The sequence below is a fragment of a genome, unplaced genomic scaffold (genome assembly GCF_019419815.1).
Source record: "Pyrus x bretschneideri cultivar Hongxiangsu unplaced genomic scaffold, Pyrus_bretschneideri_v1 Contig7, whole genome shotgun sequence".
Lineage (NCBI taxonomy): Eukaryota > Viridiplantae > Streptophyta > Magnoliopsida > Rosales > Rosaceae > Pyrus > Pyrus x bretschneideri.
The window spans coordinates 10,880,825-10,899,903 of record NW_025999809.1 but is presented as its reverse complement, the minus strand read 5'-3'; the positions used below and the strand labels follow the sequence as shown (position 1 = coordinate 10,899,903).

General features: G+C 36.5%; 3 protein-coding genes across 4 annotated transcripts; 2 read left to right on the top strand and 1 right to left on the bottom strand.

The window, feature by feature from the left end:
• Nucleotides 1-553: 553 nt before the first annotated feature.
• LOC125468173 (coatomer subunit alpha-1-like) lies at nucleotides 554-6,217 on the top strand. The gene is made up of 4 exons (XM_048574110.1): nucleotides 554-763; nucleotides 953-1,183; nucleotides 1,599-2,093; nucleotides 2,925-6,217. Exons 2-4 carry the CDS (start codon nucleotides 976-978, stop codon nucleotides 5,873-5,875), a joined length of 3,654 nt encoding a protein of 1,217 aa, XP_048430067.1. The 5' UTR covers nucleotides 554-763; nucleotides 953-975; the 3' UTR covers nucleotides 5,876-6,217.
• Nucleotides 6,218-7,028: 811 nt separating this feature from the next.
• On the bottom strand, nucleotides 7,029-14,875 carry LOC125472516 (wall-associated receptor kinase 2-like). The gene is made up of 3 exons (XM_048574117.1): nucleotides 13,906-14,875; nucleotides 12,518-12,691; nucleotides 7,029-8,536 (listed from the first exon to the last, which is right to left on the bottom strand). The coding sequence occupies exons 1-3, from the start codon at nucleotides 14,816-14,818 to the stop codon at nucleotides 7,311-7,313; spliced, it is 2,313 nt and encodes a 770-aa protein (XP_048430074.1). The 5' UTR covers nucleotides 14,819-14,875; the 3' UTR covers nucleotides 7,029-7,310.
• Nucleotides 10,708-12,029, top strand: LOC103960356 (U11/U12 small nuclear ribonucleoprotein 35 kDa protein-like). Of its 2 annotated transcripts, none has more exons than XM_048574116.1 (4): nucleotides 10,708-10,872; nucleotides 11,551-11,588; nucleotides 11,673-11,748; nucleotides 11,847-12,029. In XM_048574116.1, exons 1-4 carry the CDS (start codon nucleotides 10,724-10,726, stop codon nucleotides 11,905-11,907), a joined length of 324 nt encoding a protein of 107 aa, XP_048430073.1. In that variant the 5' UTR covers nucleotides 10,708-10,723; the 3' UTR covers nucleotides 11,908-12,029. The 2 variants fall into 2 exon arrangements, with proteins under 2 accessions (XP_048430073.1, XP_048430072.1); XM_048574115.1 differs by having other exon boundaries at nucleotides 11,527-11,588.
• Nucleotides 14,876-19,079: the final 4,204 nt, after the last annotated feature.

The following is a 19,079-nucleotide window of genomic DNA, read 5'->3' as shown; positions in this document are numbered from 1 at the left end:
AAATTAATAAGCACATTTTTAATTTAAAAGAAACACGTAACATTTTGTAAAACTCCATATATCAACAAATTGCGAACAAAATGTTTCACATGTCATTTCCACTTAATCATGTTGGTTTCTTTTTAACTCTAGCAAGACTTTGGGTGAAAAAAACAATTGAAACAACACAATATTATGCCTTGCTTCGACCAGTCTCGATAAGAGAAATTTAAACACTTCTTGTGCATGACTAAACATCTTGAATCGCTTGAATTACAAATTCCTTAATTTGCTCTAAAAGTTGAAAGAAGATTCAATTCAAAGTAGTTTCTTTTGAGAGAGATTCCAATTTTTGTGCATCACTTGCCCCCATAAAATGAAATAATAAACCCCTAAAAATCAAAGGAATTAAACGTGACCACTAGTCACCTTGTCCCAAAAAAAAAAAAAAAAAAAGTCAAAAAGCTTTTGCTTGAATTCCAAAACGAAAACAGATCTGCGGTAAGGTCACTCACTGCTGCTAGTGACCTCCTCTCTCTCTCTCCCTCTACCTATCTATCTATGCATTGCGTTTCGATGTCACCAGCCTTTGAATAATTTCACATCTGAATTCCCAGATCTGAATCTCTCTCTCTCTCTCTCTTCCAGAATTTCTTTCGCCTGCTGATCGGTTTCCGAGAAAAGCCGCGAGAAGATTTGTCTGGATCATTGGCGATTTGCTAATCCAATCCACCGTATCGTATCTCTGCTTTGCTAATCAAGAATCCGTATTCCCAGATCTGAGGTATGTTCACTTTCTCTCTCTGTACTTTCACATGCAGATTGGCTGCTGAGAAAATTGATTAGGAAAAAAAATGGATAGTTGGATCGAAAGCATTGTAAATTGGGGAAATCTGTGGGGTGATTTGTATTCTTGAATTGAGTTTAAATCAATTAGATTGTGCTTGTTTGTTTGATCTTTGATTTCAATTAGGGGCGTTTCGATTGGGATTCGAGATGCTGACGAAATTCGAGACCAAGAGTAATCGGGTGAAAGGGCTGAGCTTTCACCCCAAGCGGCCATGGATCTTGGCCAGTCTCCACAGCGGTGTGATCCAGCTCTGGGATTACCGAATGGGCACTCTCATCGACCGTTTTGACGAGCATGATGGCCCTGTGCGTGGCGTCCATTTCCACTCCTCTCAGCCGCTTTTCGTCTCTGGAGGTATAACGTCGCAATCCAATCTTATTTTTGTCTGTTCGTTCGCTATGTGTAGAAATCTGCAAATTTCAGGCACTTGATGTTATAAATTCGATATGAAATGGGAATAATGTAGTTTATACTGCCTTGTTATTTTGTGACATTGTGTAATGTATGGTCATCTTGCTGAACCTCGCCCGATGCATCCATTAGAATGGTAGTGTAGTTCATTAGGTTCTTCTTGATGCCATGTAGAATCAATCAGATCTGAACTATTTACTCTTATATTCTTAATCTGAAAATCAGTACCTTTGTTTTTCCTTACTCTATCAACCTGAGAAGCATTTACTTGTTTGTGAAGTGTTAAGTTATTATGATGGCACTGCCGATTTGGAAGAGTCTAGAGAGAAGTAATTGATTGTTTATGCTTAAATGGCAGGGGATGATTACAAGATCAAGGTGTGGAATTACAAGTTGCATAGATGTTTGTTTACACTTCTTGGACACCTTGATTACATCCGAACTGTTCAATTCCATCATGAGTACCCTTGGATTGTCAGTGCAAGTGATGACCAGACAATCAGAATATGGAATTGGCAGTCCCGAACTTGTATTTCTGTGCTCACTGGACACAACCATTATGTTATGTGTGCCTTATTCCATCCAAAGGAGGATCTTGTTGTCTCAGCATCGTTGGATCAAACGGTTCGTGTTTGGGATATTGGTGCCCTCAGGAAAAAGACAGTTGCCCCAGCAGATGACATCCTACGCTTGAGTCAGATGAATGCAGATTTCTTTGGTGGAGTTGATGCTGTTGTGAAGTATGTTTTGGAAGGTCATGATAGGGGTGTGAATTGGGCATCATTTCATCCTACACTCCCTCTAATCGTCTCTGGAGCAGACGATCGACAAGTGAAACTTTGGCGGATGAATGGTATGTCTTTTTTCTTCTATTTCAGTTTTCATGTGAAATAAACAATTTTTAACTATGCACCTCTCTTAGATTGGTTTTTAACAAGAAACGAAAAAATATTTCTGCATCTGCTTCTTACTTTCATGTACCAAAATCTCTTCTTTTTTATTTTTATTTTTTAAGAAGAAACGAGAATAATTGAAAGACAGTTTGTTATAAAAAAAATTTCTTTAAATTTAAATAGTTGGGAATATTTAAATCGAATTATTATTTAATTATATCCTTTTTAGATAATAGATTCAGTTGTCGTTATGTCAAACGCAACATGTGTTGGGAAAATATATACCTAAAGACTGATCTTTTAGTCTTTAATCGTCATACTTAGTATCTGCCTTTCTGTAGCAACCAAGCACATGATATAGCAACCGAATTGTCATTTAAATTTTTTCTATTATTATTCTGTCAAATACCAGACATCTATACGTATCATTCCCCCTTCTCCGCACCCAAAAGAAAAAAAAGGAAGAACTAAAATTTTTATAGGGTTTAGTTTCACCTCATTAGCTTCTAGAAATTAGGTATGCTAACTTTTGTAAAATTAATTCATGGCCAGTTTCACAAATAATATCATTACCACTGAAAAAGCCACACAATTGCTTTTGGAGATACAACAACAACAAAGCCTTATCCCACTAGATGTACTATGTATTTCTTGTGAAATAGTAAGCATATATAGATTCAGATAATTAAATACTTTTGCAGTGTGTTCACATTTGAAAGATGGAAATAGAGTTACGGAATCCTGTTTGGTTGAACTACCAAATGGTAACCTGTTGATCTTTCCGATTTCAGATACAAAGGCTTGGGAAGTGGACACTCTAAGGGGGCACATGAACAATGTATCCTGTGTTCTATTCCATTCAAGGCAGGATATTATTGTGTCCAATTCAGAGGATAGAAGTATCCGAGTCTGGGATGCAACAAAACGGACTGGTCTTCAGACATTTCGTAGGGAGCATGACAGATTCTGGATTCTTTCAGCACATCCTGAAATGAACCTCTTGGCCGCTGGCCATGATAGTGGCATGATTGTCTTCAAATTGGAGAGGGAGCGTCCTGCCTTTTCTGTTAGCGGTGATTCAATATACTATGTTAAAGATCGTTTTCTCCGCTTCTATGAGTTCTCTACCCAGAGAGACACTCAGGTTATGCCTATTCGAAGGCCTGGTTCTTCCAACTTGAATCAAGGGGCAAAGACACTATCGTACAGCCCTACAGAAAATGCTGTTTTGATATGTTCAGATGTGGATGGGGGGTCTTATGAACTATACGTTATACCCAAAGATAGCTTTGGTCGGGGTGATACTGCGCAGGAGGCAAAAAGAGGAATCGGAGGCCCAGCTGTGTTCGTGGCTCGAAATAGGTTTGCAGTGCTTGAAAAGAGCTCCAACCAAGTTATAGTTAAAAATCTGAAAAATGAGATTGTCAAGAAGAGTGCCCTACCTATTGTTGCTGATGCAATATTTTATGCTGGAACTGGAAACTTGCTGTGCAGGGCAGAGGACAGAGTCATTATTTTTGACCTGCAGCAGAGAATTATTGTTGGGGAGCTTCAAACTCCTTTTGTAAGGTATATTGTTTGGTCAAATGACATGGAGAGCATTGCTTTACTGAGCAAACACTCAATTGTGATAGCAAATAAGAAGCTAGTGCATCAGTGCACTCTCCATGAGACAATTCGTGTAAAGAGTGGAGCTTGGGATGACAATGGCGTCTTCATATATACAACCTTGAACCACATCAAATACTGCCTTCCTAATGGGGATAGTGGAATCATCAGGACCCTCGATGTTCCCGTATATATAACAAAAGTGTATGGAAACACCATACATTGCTTGGATCGAGATGGGAAGAACTGTTCCATTGTTGTTGATGCAACAGAATATGTTTTCAAGTTATCCTTACTGAAGAAGAGGTATGACCAGGTTATGAGCATGATAAGGAGTTCTGAGCTCTGTGGCCAGGCCATGATTGCATATCTACAGCAGAAGGGTTTCCCTGAGGTTGCCCTTCATTTTGTGAAGGATGAGAGGACTCGCTTCAACTTGGCACTAGGGAGCGGGAACATCCAGATTGCTGTTGCTTCTGCCAAGGAAATTGATGAGAAAGATCACTGGTATCGATTGGGAGTGGAGGCCCTTCGTCAGGGTAATGCAGGCATTGTAGAATATGCATATCAGAGGACAAAGAATTTTGAGAGGCTATCATTCTTATATCTTGTGACTGGAAACTTGGATAAATTGTCCAAAATGTTGAAAATTGCTGAAGTCAAGAATGATGTGATGGGCCAGTTCCACAATGCTTTATATTTGGGTGACATCAGAGAGCGTGTTAAGATCTTGGAGAATGCAGGTCACTTACCTCTTGCTTATAGCACAGCTGTAATTCATGGGCTCCATGATATTGCTGAACGTTTGGCAGCTGAACTGGGAGATAATGTTCCTGTTTTACCCAAGGTGAAATCTCCGTCTCTTTTGTTACCACCAACGCCAATCATCTGCGGGGGAGATTGGCCCTTGTTGAGGGTCACGAGAGGAATATTTGAGGGTGGTCTTGATAATGTGGGCAAGAATGTTGAGGAAGATTATGAAGAGGCTGCAGATGCTGATTGGGGAGAGGAGTTGGATCTTGTTGACGTGGACAATATTCCAAATGGAGACATCAGTGCAGTGCTGGATGATGAGGAAGCACGCGAGGAAAATGAGGAGGGAGGATGGGATCTTGAAGATCTTGAACTTCCACCTGAGATTGATACTCCAAAAACTGCCAGCAATGCCCGTTCTTCTGTGTTTGTTGCCCCAACTTCGGGTATGCCTGTAAGCCAAATCTGGTCCCAGAAATCATCTCTTGCTGCTGAACATGCTGCCGCTGGGAATTTCGATATTGCAATGCGTTTGTTGAGCAGGCAGCTGGGTGTACAGAACTTTGATCCCTTGAGACAATTATTTCTCGATTTACACATGGGCAGTCATACGTATCTACGTGCCTTCTCGGCAGCTCCTGTGCTCACTGTGGCCATTGAGAGGGGATGGAGTGAATCAGCTACACCTAATGTTAGGGGTCCTCCTGCTCTTGTATTTAAATTCTCAGAGCTAGAAGAGAAGCTTAAGGCGGGTTACAAGGCCACAACCCAAGGGAAATTTGCTGATGCCTTACGTCTTCTCCTTGGTATTCTGCATACTATTCCTCTGATCGTTGTTGATTCAAGGAGAGAGGTTGATGAAGTAAAAGAATTAATTATCATTGTAAAGGAGTATGTTCTGGGTTTGAAGATGGAGATTAAGAGGAAGGAACTTAAAGGCGATCCGGTTCGCCAACAGGAGCTAGCGGCTTACTTCACCCACTGCAACCTTCAGATGCCCCACTTGAGACTTGCATTACTAAATGCCATGAGTGTTTGCTACAAGGCTGGTAATCTCAACACGGCAGCTAACTTTGCCAGGCGACTTTTGGAAACCAACCCCACCATTGAAAACCATGCAAAGACTGCAAGACAAATCCTGCAAGCTGCCGAAAAGAACATGACTGATGCAACCCAGCTAAACTATGATTTCAGAAACCCATTTGTGGTTTGCGGGGCAACATATGTGCCTATTTACCGTGGACAGAAGGATGTGTCATGCCCATACTGCAGTTCTCGGTTTGTTCCGGACCAGGAAGGGAAGCTCTGTACTGTTTGTGATCTTTCAGTGGTTGGATCAGATGCATCTGGTTTGCTCTGTTCTCCTACCCAGATAAGATGATCTCCTGCTGCTCAAGTGGGAGCAATTTTTCCAACCTTAAAATCCGACAACGGTTATGTTAGTTTTCTCTTCTCCTTGAGCAGGGTTTCTATGTTAAAAGAACGCAATTTGATTAGGTTGTGTGCTTCTCTTGTATTTCTATTTCAAATTTTATTTCAAGGTGATCATGATTTCGCTGTAATGAACAGGTTGAGCGTTTTGGTCTAGGCGATTCTTGTGACTTTTGAAAATAAACAAATTAGAGTGAGTTGGTAGATTACTTGCTTTTCCTGAGATTTGTAACCTTGAAATCTCATATATTGTAGACACCATTTTCGTGTTAAAACCCGTTTTTGAATTCCATCCGAGAAATGTCAATCTGCCTGGATTTTGAATATGTTGTGTTTGGAATGTATTTCATTTCTTGTGCGCCTGAGTAACTTTCTGCTAATTACATTCACATCTTGGTGTATGATTGGCATGGAGGTGGAGTGCAAGTACGCCAGTGCTCCGGCAGTTTCTGCTGCGATCTTCGGTCGTAACTCCCATGAAAGCGATGATTCTTTGCTCTTTATGCTATGAAGATGATCAAAGAGTTCCCCCGGTGACGAACTCATAAACTAGTAATGGCACCGGTGTCTCTAAACAGCAACCCAATAGCTTCACCACACTTGGGTTGAAGCTCCGATTTTCGATTTTTCTATGGCAACCACTGCATTAAGTTCTTCTGCTCTCATGGTAGTTGTCTCTGGCCTTCTCAAGTCCTGCTGTAAAGATTGTTGTTGTCTAGCGAGTCGTTTTAACAAGCAGCCACCATTTCCCTTGAAATACTTTGGTACAGATAATAAAATAACATTTAAAAAGCCGTTCAAAGGAAGAAAAAACCACTTTTACCGACCCTAGTAGTTGATATAAGGGGATTTTTTTTTTTTTTTTTCTTTCTACAACTTTATTTATGAAATATTTTTCACTAACATATTAACAATTAATTACCATACACACTAATTGAGTACGGGATGCCAATGCACATATAACTCAGGATCTTCCAAACTCTACTTATTTTGAAGAAGAAATTAGATATAGTTTTTGGTGTTGGGCCACTTCTTACGTGCAAGGTTGTGATCTCTACCGCCAAATGCTCTGATACATGCCCTAAATAAAAACTTTTTCAAAATGATGAAAAAGAGATTTTATTTTATACAAGCGATATTTTACTTTCAACTAAATCTAAACTACAGCAAAAGAAAAATTCAAACTCGAGTGTACAGCGAAAGCACATCTGCTCTGTCCAATGTGGCCACACTGACGACTATGATGAAACATACTTATACTGTAGAAAGTTTTATGTAGATGTTGAGTCATTTCTAACTGGCAACGGCTTCTGCTTGATGTTTGTACATCCTTCACTATGGCTAGAATGATAAACATTGTTGAGTTGATTATTTGAAGCAGCGAATTATCGTCCATCATCATATGGAGTAAACTGGATCTGCATGCTGTCATACCCAATAGCTGTACCAGTACTAGGACCACAATCAGCTCTAACATCCACAGGATAAGCATCTGAGTTAACTGGCCCAAGTAAGCATTCAGTCTCTTCTGAAAAAATTTCAGCTTTTCCCCATGCATGCTTTTCTGTAATTCTCATCCCTTCCAGCTCCATGGCAACTTCTTTCATTGTTGGCCTGTCCTCCCCTTTTAACCTTACACATCTTTTTGCCAGATTGGCCACTGTTTTTAGTGTCTCGATGTTTCTCTCGTTGAGTATGTCATCATCGAGAATTTCATTCAGGCGATCCTCCTTCATTAAACAAACAAAGAAGCTGGCTAGGTTTCTCTCTGCCTCAGGCCTGTCAAAAGCAAGTGCCCGTTTGCTTGTTAGTAGCTCCATAAGGACTACTCCAAAGCTAAAGACGTCACTCTTATCCGTTAGTTGATTCGTGAGGAAGTATTCAGGGTCTAAGTATCCGAATGTTCCCTGCACTAAAGTTGCAAGTTGGGCTTGATCAAGAGGATTCAATCGTGAAGCTCCAAAGTCTGACACTTTTGCAGTGTAATTTTCATCTAACAGTATATTTGCCGTTTTCACATCTCGATGTATGATTTGCATCAGAGCTGAGGAGTGTAAGTATGCTAGTGCTCCAGCAGCTTCAGCTGCTATCTTGAGTCGTAATTCCAATGAAAATGATGATCCTTTCCTCTTTTTGTCATGAATGTGCTCAAAGAGAGTGCCGTGAGGGACAAACTCGTAAACTAGTAGAGGAACTTCTGACTCCAAACAACAACCCAATAACCTCACCACATTTCTATGGTTGATTTGAGAGAGAACAATCAACTCATTGACAAACTGCTCCTTTTGGGTTGGGACACCAATTTTAGACTTTTTTATGGCAACCTCTTTATTGTTATCTGCTGCTAATATTCCTTTGTAAACAATTCCATAGCCGCCTTGACCAAGGATTCTACTTTCATGGTAATTGTTTGTTGCCTTCTCAAGTTCCTCTACCGTGAAAATTTTTGTTGTCTCCACGGAACCTCGTTGACTATCGATTTGCTGTTGTAACAATAAGCCACCATTTTCTTTAAAGTATTTTTCTTTGAGTTTGAGGTACTTTATTCTCTGCATTCCCCAATATATCCATGAAGATCCACTTAGTAAAAGCAAGAAGGCTCCAATGGCACCTGCAAAGATGATTACATGAAGGAAAAATTACGTTCACATCCTTCTTTTTGTTACTCCATTGATTAAAATCCTATTCATTTTCAATTTTTGAAAATCCTTGGGTATTAATAACATCATTAATTATTTGAATAATAAAATATTTTTATTTTTAAACTATATTCCTTTAGTGTTAAAAATGTTACAATTAGTATATTTATATTTATGACTAAATTTTTTTTATCATATATTTGTATTTTTAGTTTGTACCTATTTTTAATTTGTAAATATTTTTTAATTTGTACCAATTTTCTTTTCATTTTTAATTTGTACCCATATATTAGTTTCTTTTTGTGCCCATATTTTTTAAATTGTGTTTGTACCCATGTGTATACCGTCACGTGACATTGTATATTTAATCAATGATAGAAAAATTACATACGGTATATTTATGTTTTATGCCTAAACTTTGTATCTTATATTTATGTTCTTAGTTTGTACCCACTTTTAATTTGCAACAATTTTTTTTAATTTGTAGTATTTTCTTTTTAGTTTTATTTTGTACCCATGTATTAATTTCTTTTAGCGCCTATATTTTAAAAAAAATTCATTTGTAGTCATAATATTTTAACTCTTTATCTGTACCATAATTTATTTATAATGTACCAATTCTTCTTTATTAATGTACCACTTTGTTATATGTGAAATGAACCAATTTTTTTAACACTATGGATACATTCTTTTGCCATTTATTATTTATTATTTTTGCATAGTTTTTATCCATTTATTCAATCAAAATGTTTGAATTTTTTTATTGTAACCGTTTCTAATAGTATTATAATGAGGGATTTTAAATTTATAGGATTATAAATCTCATAAAATATCAAACAATTAATGTCAAAACTATAAAAATATTAATATTAATAGTAATATAATAAGGTGTACAAAGTCAAGGGACTTTGATTAAACTTTAAATACTATTAAGATTTTAATCAAATAATGTTATTTGTTAAGGATTAAGAACCACATCCAAAATATCCCTTACATGAATTACAAGAAATTATACAGAGCAAATCATCAATGTATTCATCTTGTTTTTGTCGTCTGGCTAGTGCTTTTCTTGTTTTAAGAACAAAGTGATATTTTGTAACAAAAAATGACATATGCTACACAATGAGAATATTTAATCATTTTGTACATGCATGGATCTTTCTAAGCCACATATATGTAAGTATTAGTCATTCTTTGGGCAAGACAGACTCTTCATATATTTGTTATTGACAATGTGCCGACATCCGTTTTAATATCATGTCAATAATAAAGTGTACGTACCAATTTCGATTGTTACATTCTTGACAATATTGATTTAAAAATCTGTTTTCTAGAGAGCACTTTTGTGACATCCTACACGTACAGGGAAGTGGATCCTATAAGCCTTATATGTATATTCTCATCTCTACCTAGCACGATGCCTTTTGGGAGCTCACTGGTTTCGGGTTCCATCGGAACTCCAAAGTTAAGCGATTTCTGACAAGAGTATTTCCAGGATGGATGATCCGCTAGGAAGTTCTCGTGTAAGTTCCTAGAAACAAAACCGTAAGGGCGTGATCAGAGCCCAAAACGGACAATATCATGCTACGGTAAAGTCGAGCTCGAACTGAGATGTGACAACTTCTGATATATGTTTAAAAGTTTTGGATCTAAAAGTGGGTCGAGTAAACAAAATTTGATTACATTGTTCAAAGAAAAATTAGCAAGTTTAGAATTTTAGACTAGGACTGTATGATGTGACATATAAATAATAAACTAACAATCCAAGCAAGAGATTTGTAACTAAGTTCGCACACAAGACCCGAGTTCAACTTTTCCCTCCACCAATATCCATTGCTTATAGGGGTGGATTTTTTTCTTGAAAATCCCGAATTGTCCCAAATCCGTCCTGAAATTTGTCCGAACTGAATTTTCCAAAAAATTCGGTACCCGAAATCGAACCCGTCCCCGAAAGTGTCGGTTTGGGATTCGGCCATAGCTTTGAAAGCGTTCGGTAATCCCGAATTGAACCGAATATTATAAATATTTATTTTTAATTTATAATTAGAAATTACTTGGATCGTTGAATTGGTTAAGATCTAATCCAACCGTCCAATGAGTTAGGTCATTTGTTATCGTCACAAGCTCTCTCAGTCGCTCACTCTCACTCAATCTCCCAAATGCTGCTCGTGCTCCCGCTGCTCGCTCCTCCATCGATTAGAGCCACGCCGCTCCTCCCGTTCTCCGTCCACTTCAACGGCGCTCATCCAGTCGGCCACACAGAGAGACGCAAGACGCGATCCGAGACCAAACGAGTCCCAAAATCCAGGTAAGGGTTTCCGATTTTCACTGGGTTTTTGTTCTTTAGTGTTTAGGGTCAAATTTCATGTTGATTAACTTGATTTTTGAGTATTTTGTCGAATGTGTGAGGGTTTGACAACTGTGGGTTTCGAATTAGGGTGGGTGCAGCGTAGGACCTGCATGCCTTTGGGAGGGTGGGTGCACAAGTTAGTGGGTTCATTCAGATTAAGATTAGGGTGGGTGGGTGCACGAATTTGTATATGCATTTATTTTCATATAAGGTGCAGCGTGCATATAAGGTGCTTCAACTTTTTAGCCACTCTCTAGTTTATTCGATATGGAATCTCTTCATTTATTTTCATATATGTATATGCATGTCTTTGTGGCGGGGAATTCTAATTTTACATTCTTGTACTGTTGATGGATTTCGCTTATAATGGTATTGGTGTTTGTTCTCATAGACACGTCCTTCTCTCACAAAATTAAATTGATTTGGCTGTGCTTGCTAGTTTTGTGAGAAAAGACATGTGCATATCAATTGTAGGTGGTTGGATAATATATTTCGTAATGGTATGCTTAATGTCTTAAATGTGGATAGACGAGGCAAGCCAAGGAAAAGAAAATAGGTGACAATGTCAAATTATGATCTGCATAAGTCGTAACGTGTCTATGATGTGCTTAGATTAGTTATTGTTGATTACAACAGACAGCAGTTGATGCCAGGGTGGATTCCAAGAAGATTAGGTTAGTTAAGTTTTCGTATTCTTCTACCTTCAGTTTGCATATGCCTATAGAGGTCTAGTTCATGTGATTTTATTGTTTTACCAGGAGGTGGTTTCTGTGGTAAGAAGGAATCTGGACAACTTCGTTTTGGAGGACGAGAAAAACCATTTCGAGCTCCCCCGTATGCATAACTTTCTTAATTACGTAATATATTTCGTAAACTTGCAGTGAATTAGATGGACCGACTCTATACCTTTTATTTATCTTCTTGGTAACCAGGCGTCCAATCCCGTATGACGAGCTGGAGAGACTTGGGAATGAATTGGGGCGAAAGGAATGAACTTACTTAAGCTTCATTTTGGTTGCCTGTACTTTTTTGCTTATAAACTATGATTTGTTTTTGGTTTGTAACTTAATCTGAATTCATTCGGAAGTTTGGTTTATAAAACTTAACTTATTTCATTTTGGTTGCATGCACTTTTAATTAACTAGTTTGGTAGACAATTGTGAACTTAAGCTTAACTTGTTAGTTGTTGCTTGATTGGTATGAAAATTGAAATTATGAGATAAGATTGTGGTGAACTTTGATTGAATTGAATTTATGTGATTGTGAAACAGGTGGACTGTAAACCTGCAATTGTTAACTTTTTTTTTTCCTGAAAAATGGGTGGGCTTACTGTTTAAAGAGCTTAAAATTGTAAAATGTTTAAAAGCCCAACATTTTGGGCTTCAAGGCCCAATCCCGAGGTGACCCGAAAATCCCGAAACAGTTTTGGGAATCCCAAATTTCGGGAAATGAACAGTTTCAGTTTGGTTTGGGATATAAATCCCATCCCGAAATATTTTGGTTTGGAAGTTTTGGTACGGGATCCCGACCCGAATCAGCTCTAATTGTATATGCAAAAACACGCGCCTAAAGAAAAAGTAAAATAAAACTAACATATGCATACCTAGTGAAATAATAAGCGGGAGACTGAGCTTTGCTCGACCGTTGTCCTTGATGCAACTTTTTTTATCCAGATCGTCATTTTTGAACCCCTTCGGACATTTACAAGTATAATTTCCCGCTGTATTTATGCAGGTTCCCATACTGCAGGAGTTTGGAGCCTTGCACTCATCAATATCTGAACAGAAAAAAATGAATTAAATCCATGAACAATAGGTAAAAATTAAATCCCACTTTTGAGACTTTTTGTTGACTCTGGAACGAAAATAACTTGATGTACTAAATGTTGAAAACCACAAAATATGAGAGTAGTAAACTGATATTTACCTTTATTTTAAAACATAAAATAAATACATGTAATTAGCATGGGTACATTCACCAAAAGAAATATGGGTCCTTATTAAATAAAAAAAATATGGGTCCATATTAAATAAAAAAAATATGGTATATATTAAAATTTAAAATTATGGGTATACATTAAAACTAAAAAGAATATTGGTACAAATTTAAAAAACGGATACAAATTATAAATAAAAATGTATGAAAAATACTAAAAAGATATTTTGGAAATGGTTCATAAGTTTTTCATTTTTAAAATTGACATTTGATGACATGTAAATAATTTAATATTCAAAAAGTGACATGGACAAAAGTCAAAAGATCTTGATCAAAAATGAAAAAAAAAAGTTTCAATTAATGAGAAAAAAAGGAGGAATGAAATCCTAATTTATTCTTATTTTAATGTTCTAAAACCACCGTAACATAAAATATTCTTTTATAGCTTATTACTACATAGTGCAATCACCATGGGATGGATCGGTGGTTGGAAACGAATTTTAAGCTTGTATTTCACATATCATGTCTTGAGTTCGATTCCTGGACACAATAGTGGTTAGGAAGAGGTTAAAATACATTTGCGAGTCTTTCTCGTCCTCAAAAAGGTAGATTGCCGAGATGAAGCCACCAACTGATCTTTTTATTTTTTATTTTTTTCCTAAAAGAAAACTACTGCATAGTGCATCTTTTTCTATTACCATGAACAATTTTTCTGTACTAATATTATAGTCACCCCAACAAAAGTGGCAATTATTTGCTGACTAATGCTGTTTTTTTTTTTTACTAGTACTATGCAACATATAATAAGATATAAAGGGATCAGAAGTGTGCTGAATCCCTCGACGCAACCCCAATGAGCCTAACAATAAAATCATATACGCAAAAAAGTCAAGCAAATTAAAAATTTATTTGTTTAACCATAATAAAAAAAAGTAGACCTACATACATACATACATTACATTACATACATACACATATACATGCAATATGTTTTGATGAACGCAAAATTGTTTATGATAAAAATCCAATGGTCAAATGGTGTCTAGATTTATTTACCTTGGCAACCATCTGGGAGGTATGGGTTCCCTTCGTAACCTGACCGGCACCGGCATATGTAGCCCCCTGAAGACCGATTATGGCAGTAGCTATTTGCCTTGCATGCAAAAGTGCTCTCGTTTTTAGCTGCAATATCACATGACTCATTCCCAATCACCCAATCAATAATTGCCGGAAGCTCGGTTTTATCGTTTAGTTCTCGAAAACTCGTGCTGTTAAAGTTGAACTCGCTTTCTTGCACAAGGAACGCGTAGCTGCATCGGTTGATGTCTCGCACTTTCGTATAATTGTAAAAGCTTCCCAAGGTCACAGTCTGATTTTTCAGCCCACCGGGGATTTTAGTTTGGCAACATCCAACGCCAGAGCAAGTATCCCGCTGATCGATAGCGTTGCCAGGATTGTCACATATGGACATACACCCAGTTGTGTACTGTTCTTCACCCTGGTAACCTATAAAAAACGCATATGTGTCGCATCCAACTGCAACGAACACGTTTTTGGTTTGGGAGATGGTGTAAGGAGGAGACACCCAGAGCTCGGGCCTGTTCGATCTGATAGAGTTGCCTTGAGCATCATAACAATCATAGGATGCGAACTGTAGTATTTGGAGCTCACCGTCATAAAGAGATATGTTGGTAATGGCGATATTGGTCGTCAACAAAAATGCTGTTGGCGGTTGAGTGGAATAGTTACAAGTGATGTTAAACCGGCGTCGGAGGTAGCAACCATCGCCTATGCCAAATGGGTATGGAATTGTGAGATTGCCACAATGGTCAGGGCAGCCAGGCCGTGCCAGCTGAGGCGGAAGGAGAGATTTAGCTGTTGTTGGACTTGGAGTTCCTAGTAAAATTGTAACTTCCACCACCATTACTAAAAAGAGTTGCAAAATATGCTTCCTCCCAAGTAGCGGCATATAGTATTAACTAAAATAGTTGAGCAGATCCTACAGTAGCAAAGAAAATCAAAGCAGGCGACGGATCCAAGAAATTAAGGAACTGCTAATATAGAAGGTTGGCCTTCCGTAGGAATATATATGGAAGGGATTAAAACGCGTGGTGAAATATTTTGGGTTGGGGGAAAATGTGTCCCTGCTCTTAATTTGTTTCCAGGTGAGGCACAAGAAAGCGTCTACCTGACATAGTATTGGTCATTAGTCAATCCGCGACTGGAGGGTGCAAAGTACAGTAAAGTTTATTTAAGGCATAACGCATTTGTAGACAAAATTTTAGAAATTAAAAAATATAAAATTTAATAATTGATTTATTATTTAAGTGTTGATAAACGTGCTTATTTTTATTGGTGATATATTATTTAGTTTGCAAATTTTGTCTCCAAATTTAGTCTTCTCTCTTTTAAATTATTATAATAAATTCGAATCCCCCCTCCCTTTAATATTAATAAACTAAAAAAAAAAAAAGAATTTTTTGCATATGGTCCAATACATTAGTGGTTAGAGTGTTAGGCTTCCAGCTATATGTCCTGGGTTTGAAACTTTGTGTGTAATGAAATAAAGTAAATAAGACACAATATTTTCTTTCATTATTTGAAATAATAGGAGTACAAAGATAACTCTTACTGTTTTCTCTCTTCTCTCTAGCCTTGCTCACTGCTATTTTCTTCTGCATCTCTCTTCTTTCTTTTCTCTCTTCCTTTCCTCTTTTCTTGCTTTTCTTAGGTATGTTTCTCACTTTGTGGATCTTGGCCTTCATTGTATAGGCAAATGATGAACAAGTAATGACATCATTGCTTACATAGGTATGATATCATTACTTGCACATACATGATGTCAGCCATTTAAACTAAACAATGCACATCCATATTTACAACAGAAGTGAATTTATGGTTGATTATTTTCTTTCCTTTCTATCAAAACGAGTTGTTGAAATTATTTTGTGAGGCCTGCACATATAGTATGTTTTTTTTTTTTTGAGTAAAAACTTAAGAAAGAAAAGATAGATGGCGAAGCAAGAACTTATCGACATTTTATTGGTTTCTAGGAAAATGAAATTGTAGATATTGTTTTCTTGTTTTCCTAGAAATCAATAAAAGGTTGACAAGTTCGTTTTTTCTATGATCTAGCCTTTCCTTCTTGTTTTTAATCTTAAAACACAGACTTACACAGCCCTCACAAAAGGAATTTCAATAAGTCCTTTATAAAGAAGAAAAAATATCAACTATAAATTATCATACTATTTGAAACAAGCCAAAAACCCATGATTAACATGAACTAATGGGATTTGCAACAAAAATAACATGAATTAATGGGAAATTTTTGACCTGCACTAAATTAATATTTATCTAATAATATAAAATTTGCAAGGAACACGGTCGCATCATCTGGACGTGAGATTTTCCAAATTAATAAGTCAATCTCAAATTAATAAGTAAAAGCATGCTTATCCTTCGTGGTTTCATCCGAATTGTTCATTTTATTGGTCCTTTATAGATCATTGTTACAAAAATTAGTCTAAATCGGAAGTCATTTAGATTGTTATCGTGAACATTTCATTGTGTTCTCAATAATACTATGTTTGTCTATTCTTTTCTCACGTTTTTTTAAAGTTAAATAATAATGTCAAATTCACTCCAGCATTGTTATCATCGAAAGACATTGTTGTGTTGATAAAATAGAAATTAAAAGTACAATAAATTAGGGAGGACAAGAAACCTAACCATAACACATAGTAAAAAGTCCTTAGGAATAACAATTAATAAATGAAAATGGCAGAGCTAGAAAGAATGACTCAGACTCAAACCAATAAGGAAAACTCAAAACTAGAGCATGAGAAAATCATAAAATAATTCCTAAGAGAAGCGAAAGTTCAAAAGCTCCGAAAGATCATAAACAAAAGCTGCCACTGCATATGGAGGACAAGAATACTTACACCAAAGTTGTCTAAACAATCAGCCACCTGATTACCTTTGCCATATATGAGAAACTCGAATTCCCATGAGGGAGAAAAATTGTGCAACAGTTAGACCAATCAATAGATAAAGGCCAAGGCAAGTGAATATATCTATTGGAAATAAAATGTACTCCCAAAGCAGGATCACACTCAATCTAAAGGTTTGGACGAAATTTTGTAAAAATGATCAATGAATGAGGATCTTGAAAATAAATGGTTTGGATCATTAGACAAAATTATGAAATGAGACCAAACACGTTGCGAAACAAGATCAAACACGTTGTTGTGGTATTAAGTATATAGCAGAAGTACATCCACTCTAACCAATATGGCTGTCCTGATTGTTTGTGATGAAAAATAACACAATTTCTCTATGGCTAGAATGTTAAACAATGTTGAGTTGATTATTTCAAGCAGTGAATTATCGTCCATCATCATATGGAATTAACATCCGGATCTGCATGCTGCCATGCTCACTAGCTGTACCTGTACTAGGACCACAATCGGCTCTAAAAGACACAGGATAAGCATTTGAGTTAGGTGTCCCAAGTAAGTACTCAATCTCTTCTGAAAAAATTTCAGCTTTTCCCCATGCATGCTTTTCTGTAATTCTCATTCCTTCCAGTTCCATGGCAACTTCTTTCATTGTTGGCATGTGATAAGATTTTTACCGTCTATGCAAATAGGTTCAAAATCACATGAAATACTTGCAAGATTACAAGGGTATTGTACTATAGATGCTCATGCAAGGTCGTTCTCTTCAATGACTATTTGGATAATTTATGTAGAAACAATTCCTAATTAACTACTTAAAACTAAAAATTGAGAAGGGTGATTTTGAATTTAGGTAATATTAAAAACATATAATAAATTTGCCCACAACTAATATGATAAAAAGAAAACAGTTTTAAATATCAATTTATAAAAGCACTAGGATTTCACCATCACCTATCAATCTTATGAATTCTTACCAATTACTTATGATCTACACATGTCACTTTGAATGTTAGGTTTTCCTAATTTATATTCTAGTTGGAACCTTCAACATATAATGTATATCTAACATGCAACCTGTTCGGACGTTCGGATTAAATCTGAACATGAAAGACTCATTATGCTTTATGAAAACTATTTGAAAAACCATGCAACCCATATGACATGGTGTTCATTTTGAGTGAAATTACAATTATTAATCACAAGAAGCCAGCGTCAATTTCAGGGAATCTTCGACCAAAATTGCATCAAATTACTTTTCTAAATACCCTAATGGTGGCCAATCATCAAGACAATTAGATAGTTTTAATCACGGTGATTAGTAATTCAAAGTATGCATGCAATCAATCATAAGCAATTAAATAAAAATTACATATTCATGCTAAGGCTCAAGGTTTCACCCTAGCAAAACGGATTAGTTACGCATACTCATAATTAAAATCATAGAAAATATTATTATGAAGAAAAGGATTGAAAACACCTCAAAGTAGAAAAACTTCAAGAACCCTAGCAATTCTCTCTGTCTCCAAAGTTTCATAAAAGCAAGCGTCTCTAAAACTGAGAATGGCAAAGCAATATATGTTGCTATGCCATCGCACAAACCCTAAAATGTAGTCTTTTGTTCCAACTAGGAAACCAAATAATAAATAAAATGTCTTAGAAAATAAAGTCCTAATTAAACTAGGAGAATCTGCTAAGTATTTGTCCAGCCACGTTTTAGCCTCAGATATCTTCCAAATCACGCCCGTAATAGCTTATTTTGAAGATCGGGACGTTTTGAACACATCTCCAGAAGGCCACGAACCCATCAGATGTCATCTTGGGCTCCAAAAACGCAATTCAAGCCTAAAACATCACTATTGTAGCACTACGCACTGTTCTTTTATTTTATTGCTAGAAAATCACCGTGAGGTAGAAAAATCTGATATTTTAATATGATCAAGCTAAGTGACTCACGAACGTCCTCCAACTAGAATTACTCCAAAATTCATCTGTTTGATCATATTTTGCTCAAGAGAAAGTTGAAAGTTCTATATTGAAAATACAATTCAAAGTATCAAAATTTTTCCAAAATATTAACCAAAATACACTAAGAATATGGTTAAATAAATAATATAAAATCTACTGATCAAAATACTCCCAAATTTAGCTTTTTGCTTGTCCTCAATCAAAACAAATCTAAAAAAACAAAAATAAAAGCTAACGAACTAAAAACTTAAATAAAACCTAGCTAAAACAAAATTTCCACTTTCAAGTTGCCATCCATAGAAAATG

What these genes read in the sequence shown, in the direction of transcription:
- LOC125468173 (XM_048574110.1), top strand. Translation starts at nt 976, where the DNA reads ATGCTGACGAAATTCGAGACCAAGAGTAATCGGGTGAAAGGGCTGAGC. An exon ending in GCCGCTTTTCGTCTCTGGAG is followed by an intron (nt 1,184 to 1,598) that starts GTATAACGTCGC and finishes CTTAAATGGCAG; the next exon opens with GGGATGATTACAAGATCAAG. An exon ending in GAAACTTTGGCGGATGAATG is followed by an intron (nt 2,094 to 2,924) that starts GTATGTCTTTTT and finishes TTCCGATTTCAG; the next exon opens with ATACAAAGGCTTGGGAAGTG.
- LOC103960356 (XM_048574115.1), top strand. Translation starts at nt 10,724, where the DNA reads ATGCTGCTCGTGCTCCCGCTGCTCGCTCCTCCATCGATTAGAGCCACG. An exon ending in GTGGATTCCAAGAAGATTAG is followed by an intron (nt 11,589 to 11,672) that starts GTTAGTTAAGTT and finishes TTGTTTTACCAG; the next exon opens with GAGGTGGTTTCTGTGGTAAG. An exon ending in AAACCATTTCGAGCTCCCCC is followed by an intron (nt 11,749 to 11,846) that starts GTATGCATAACT and finishes CTTGGTAACCAG; the next exon opens with GCGTCCAATCCCGTATGACG.
- LOC125472516 (XM_048574117.1), bottom strand. Translation starts at nt 14,818, where the DNA reads ATGCCGCTACTTGGGAGGAAGCATATTTTGCAACTCTTTTTAGTAATG. An exon ending in CCTCCCAGATGGTTGCCAAG is followed by an intron (nt 12,692 to 13,905) that starts GTAAATAAATCT and finishes TTTTCTGTTCAG; the next exon opens with ATATTGATGAGTGCAAGGCT. An exon ending in CCCGCTTATTATTTCACTAG is followed by an intron (nt 8,537 to 12,517) that starts GTATGCATATGT and finishes TCATCTTTGCAG; the next exon opens with GTGCCATTGGAGCCTTCTTG.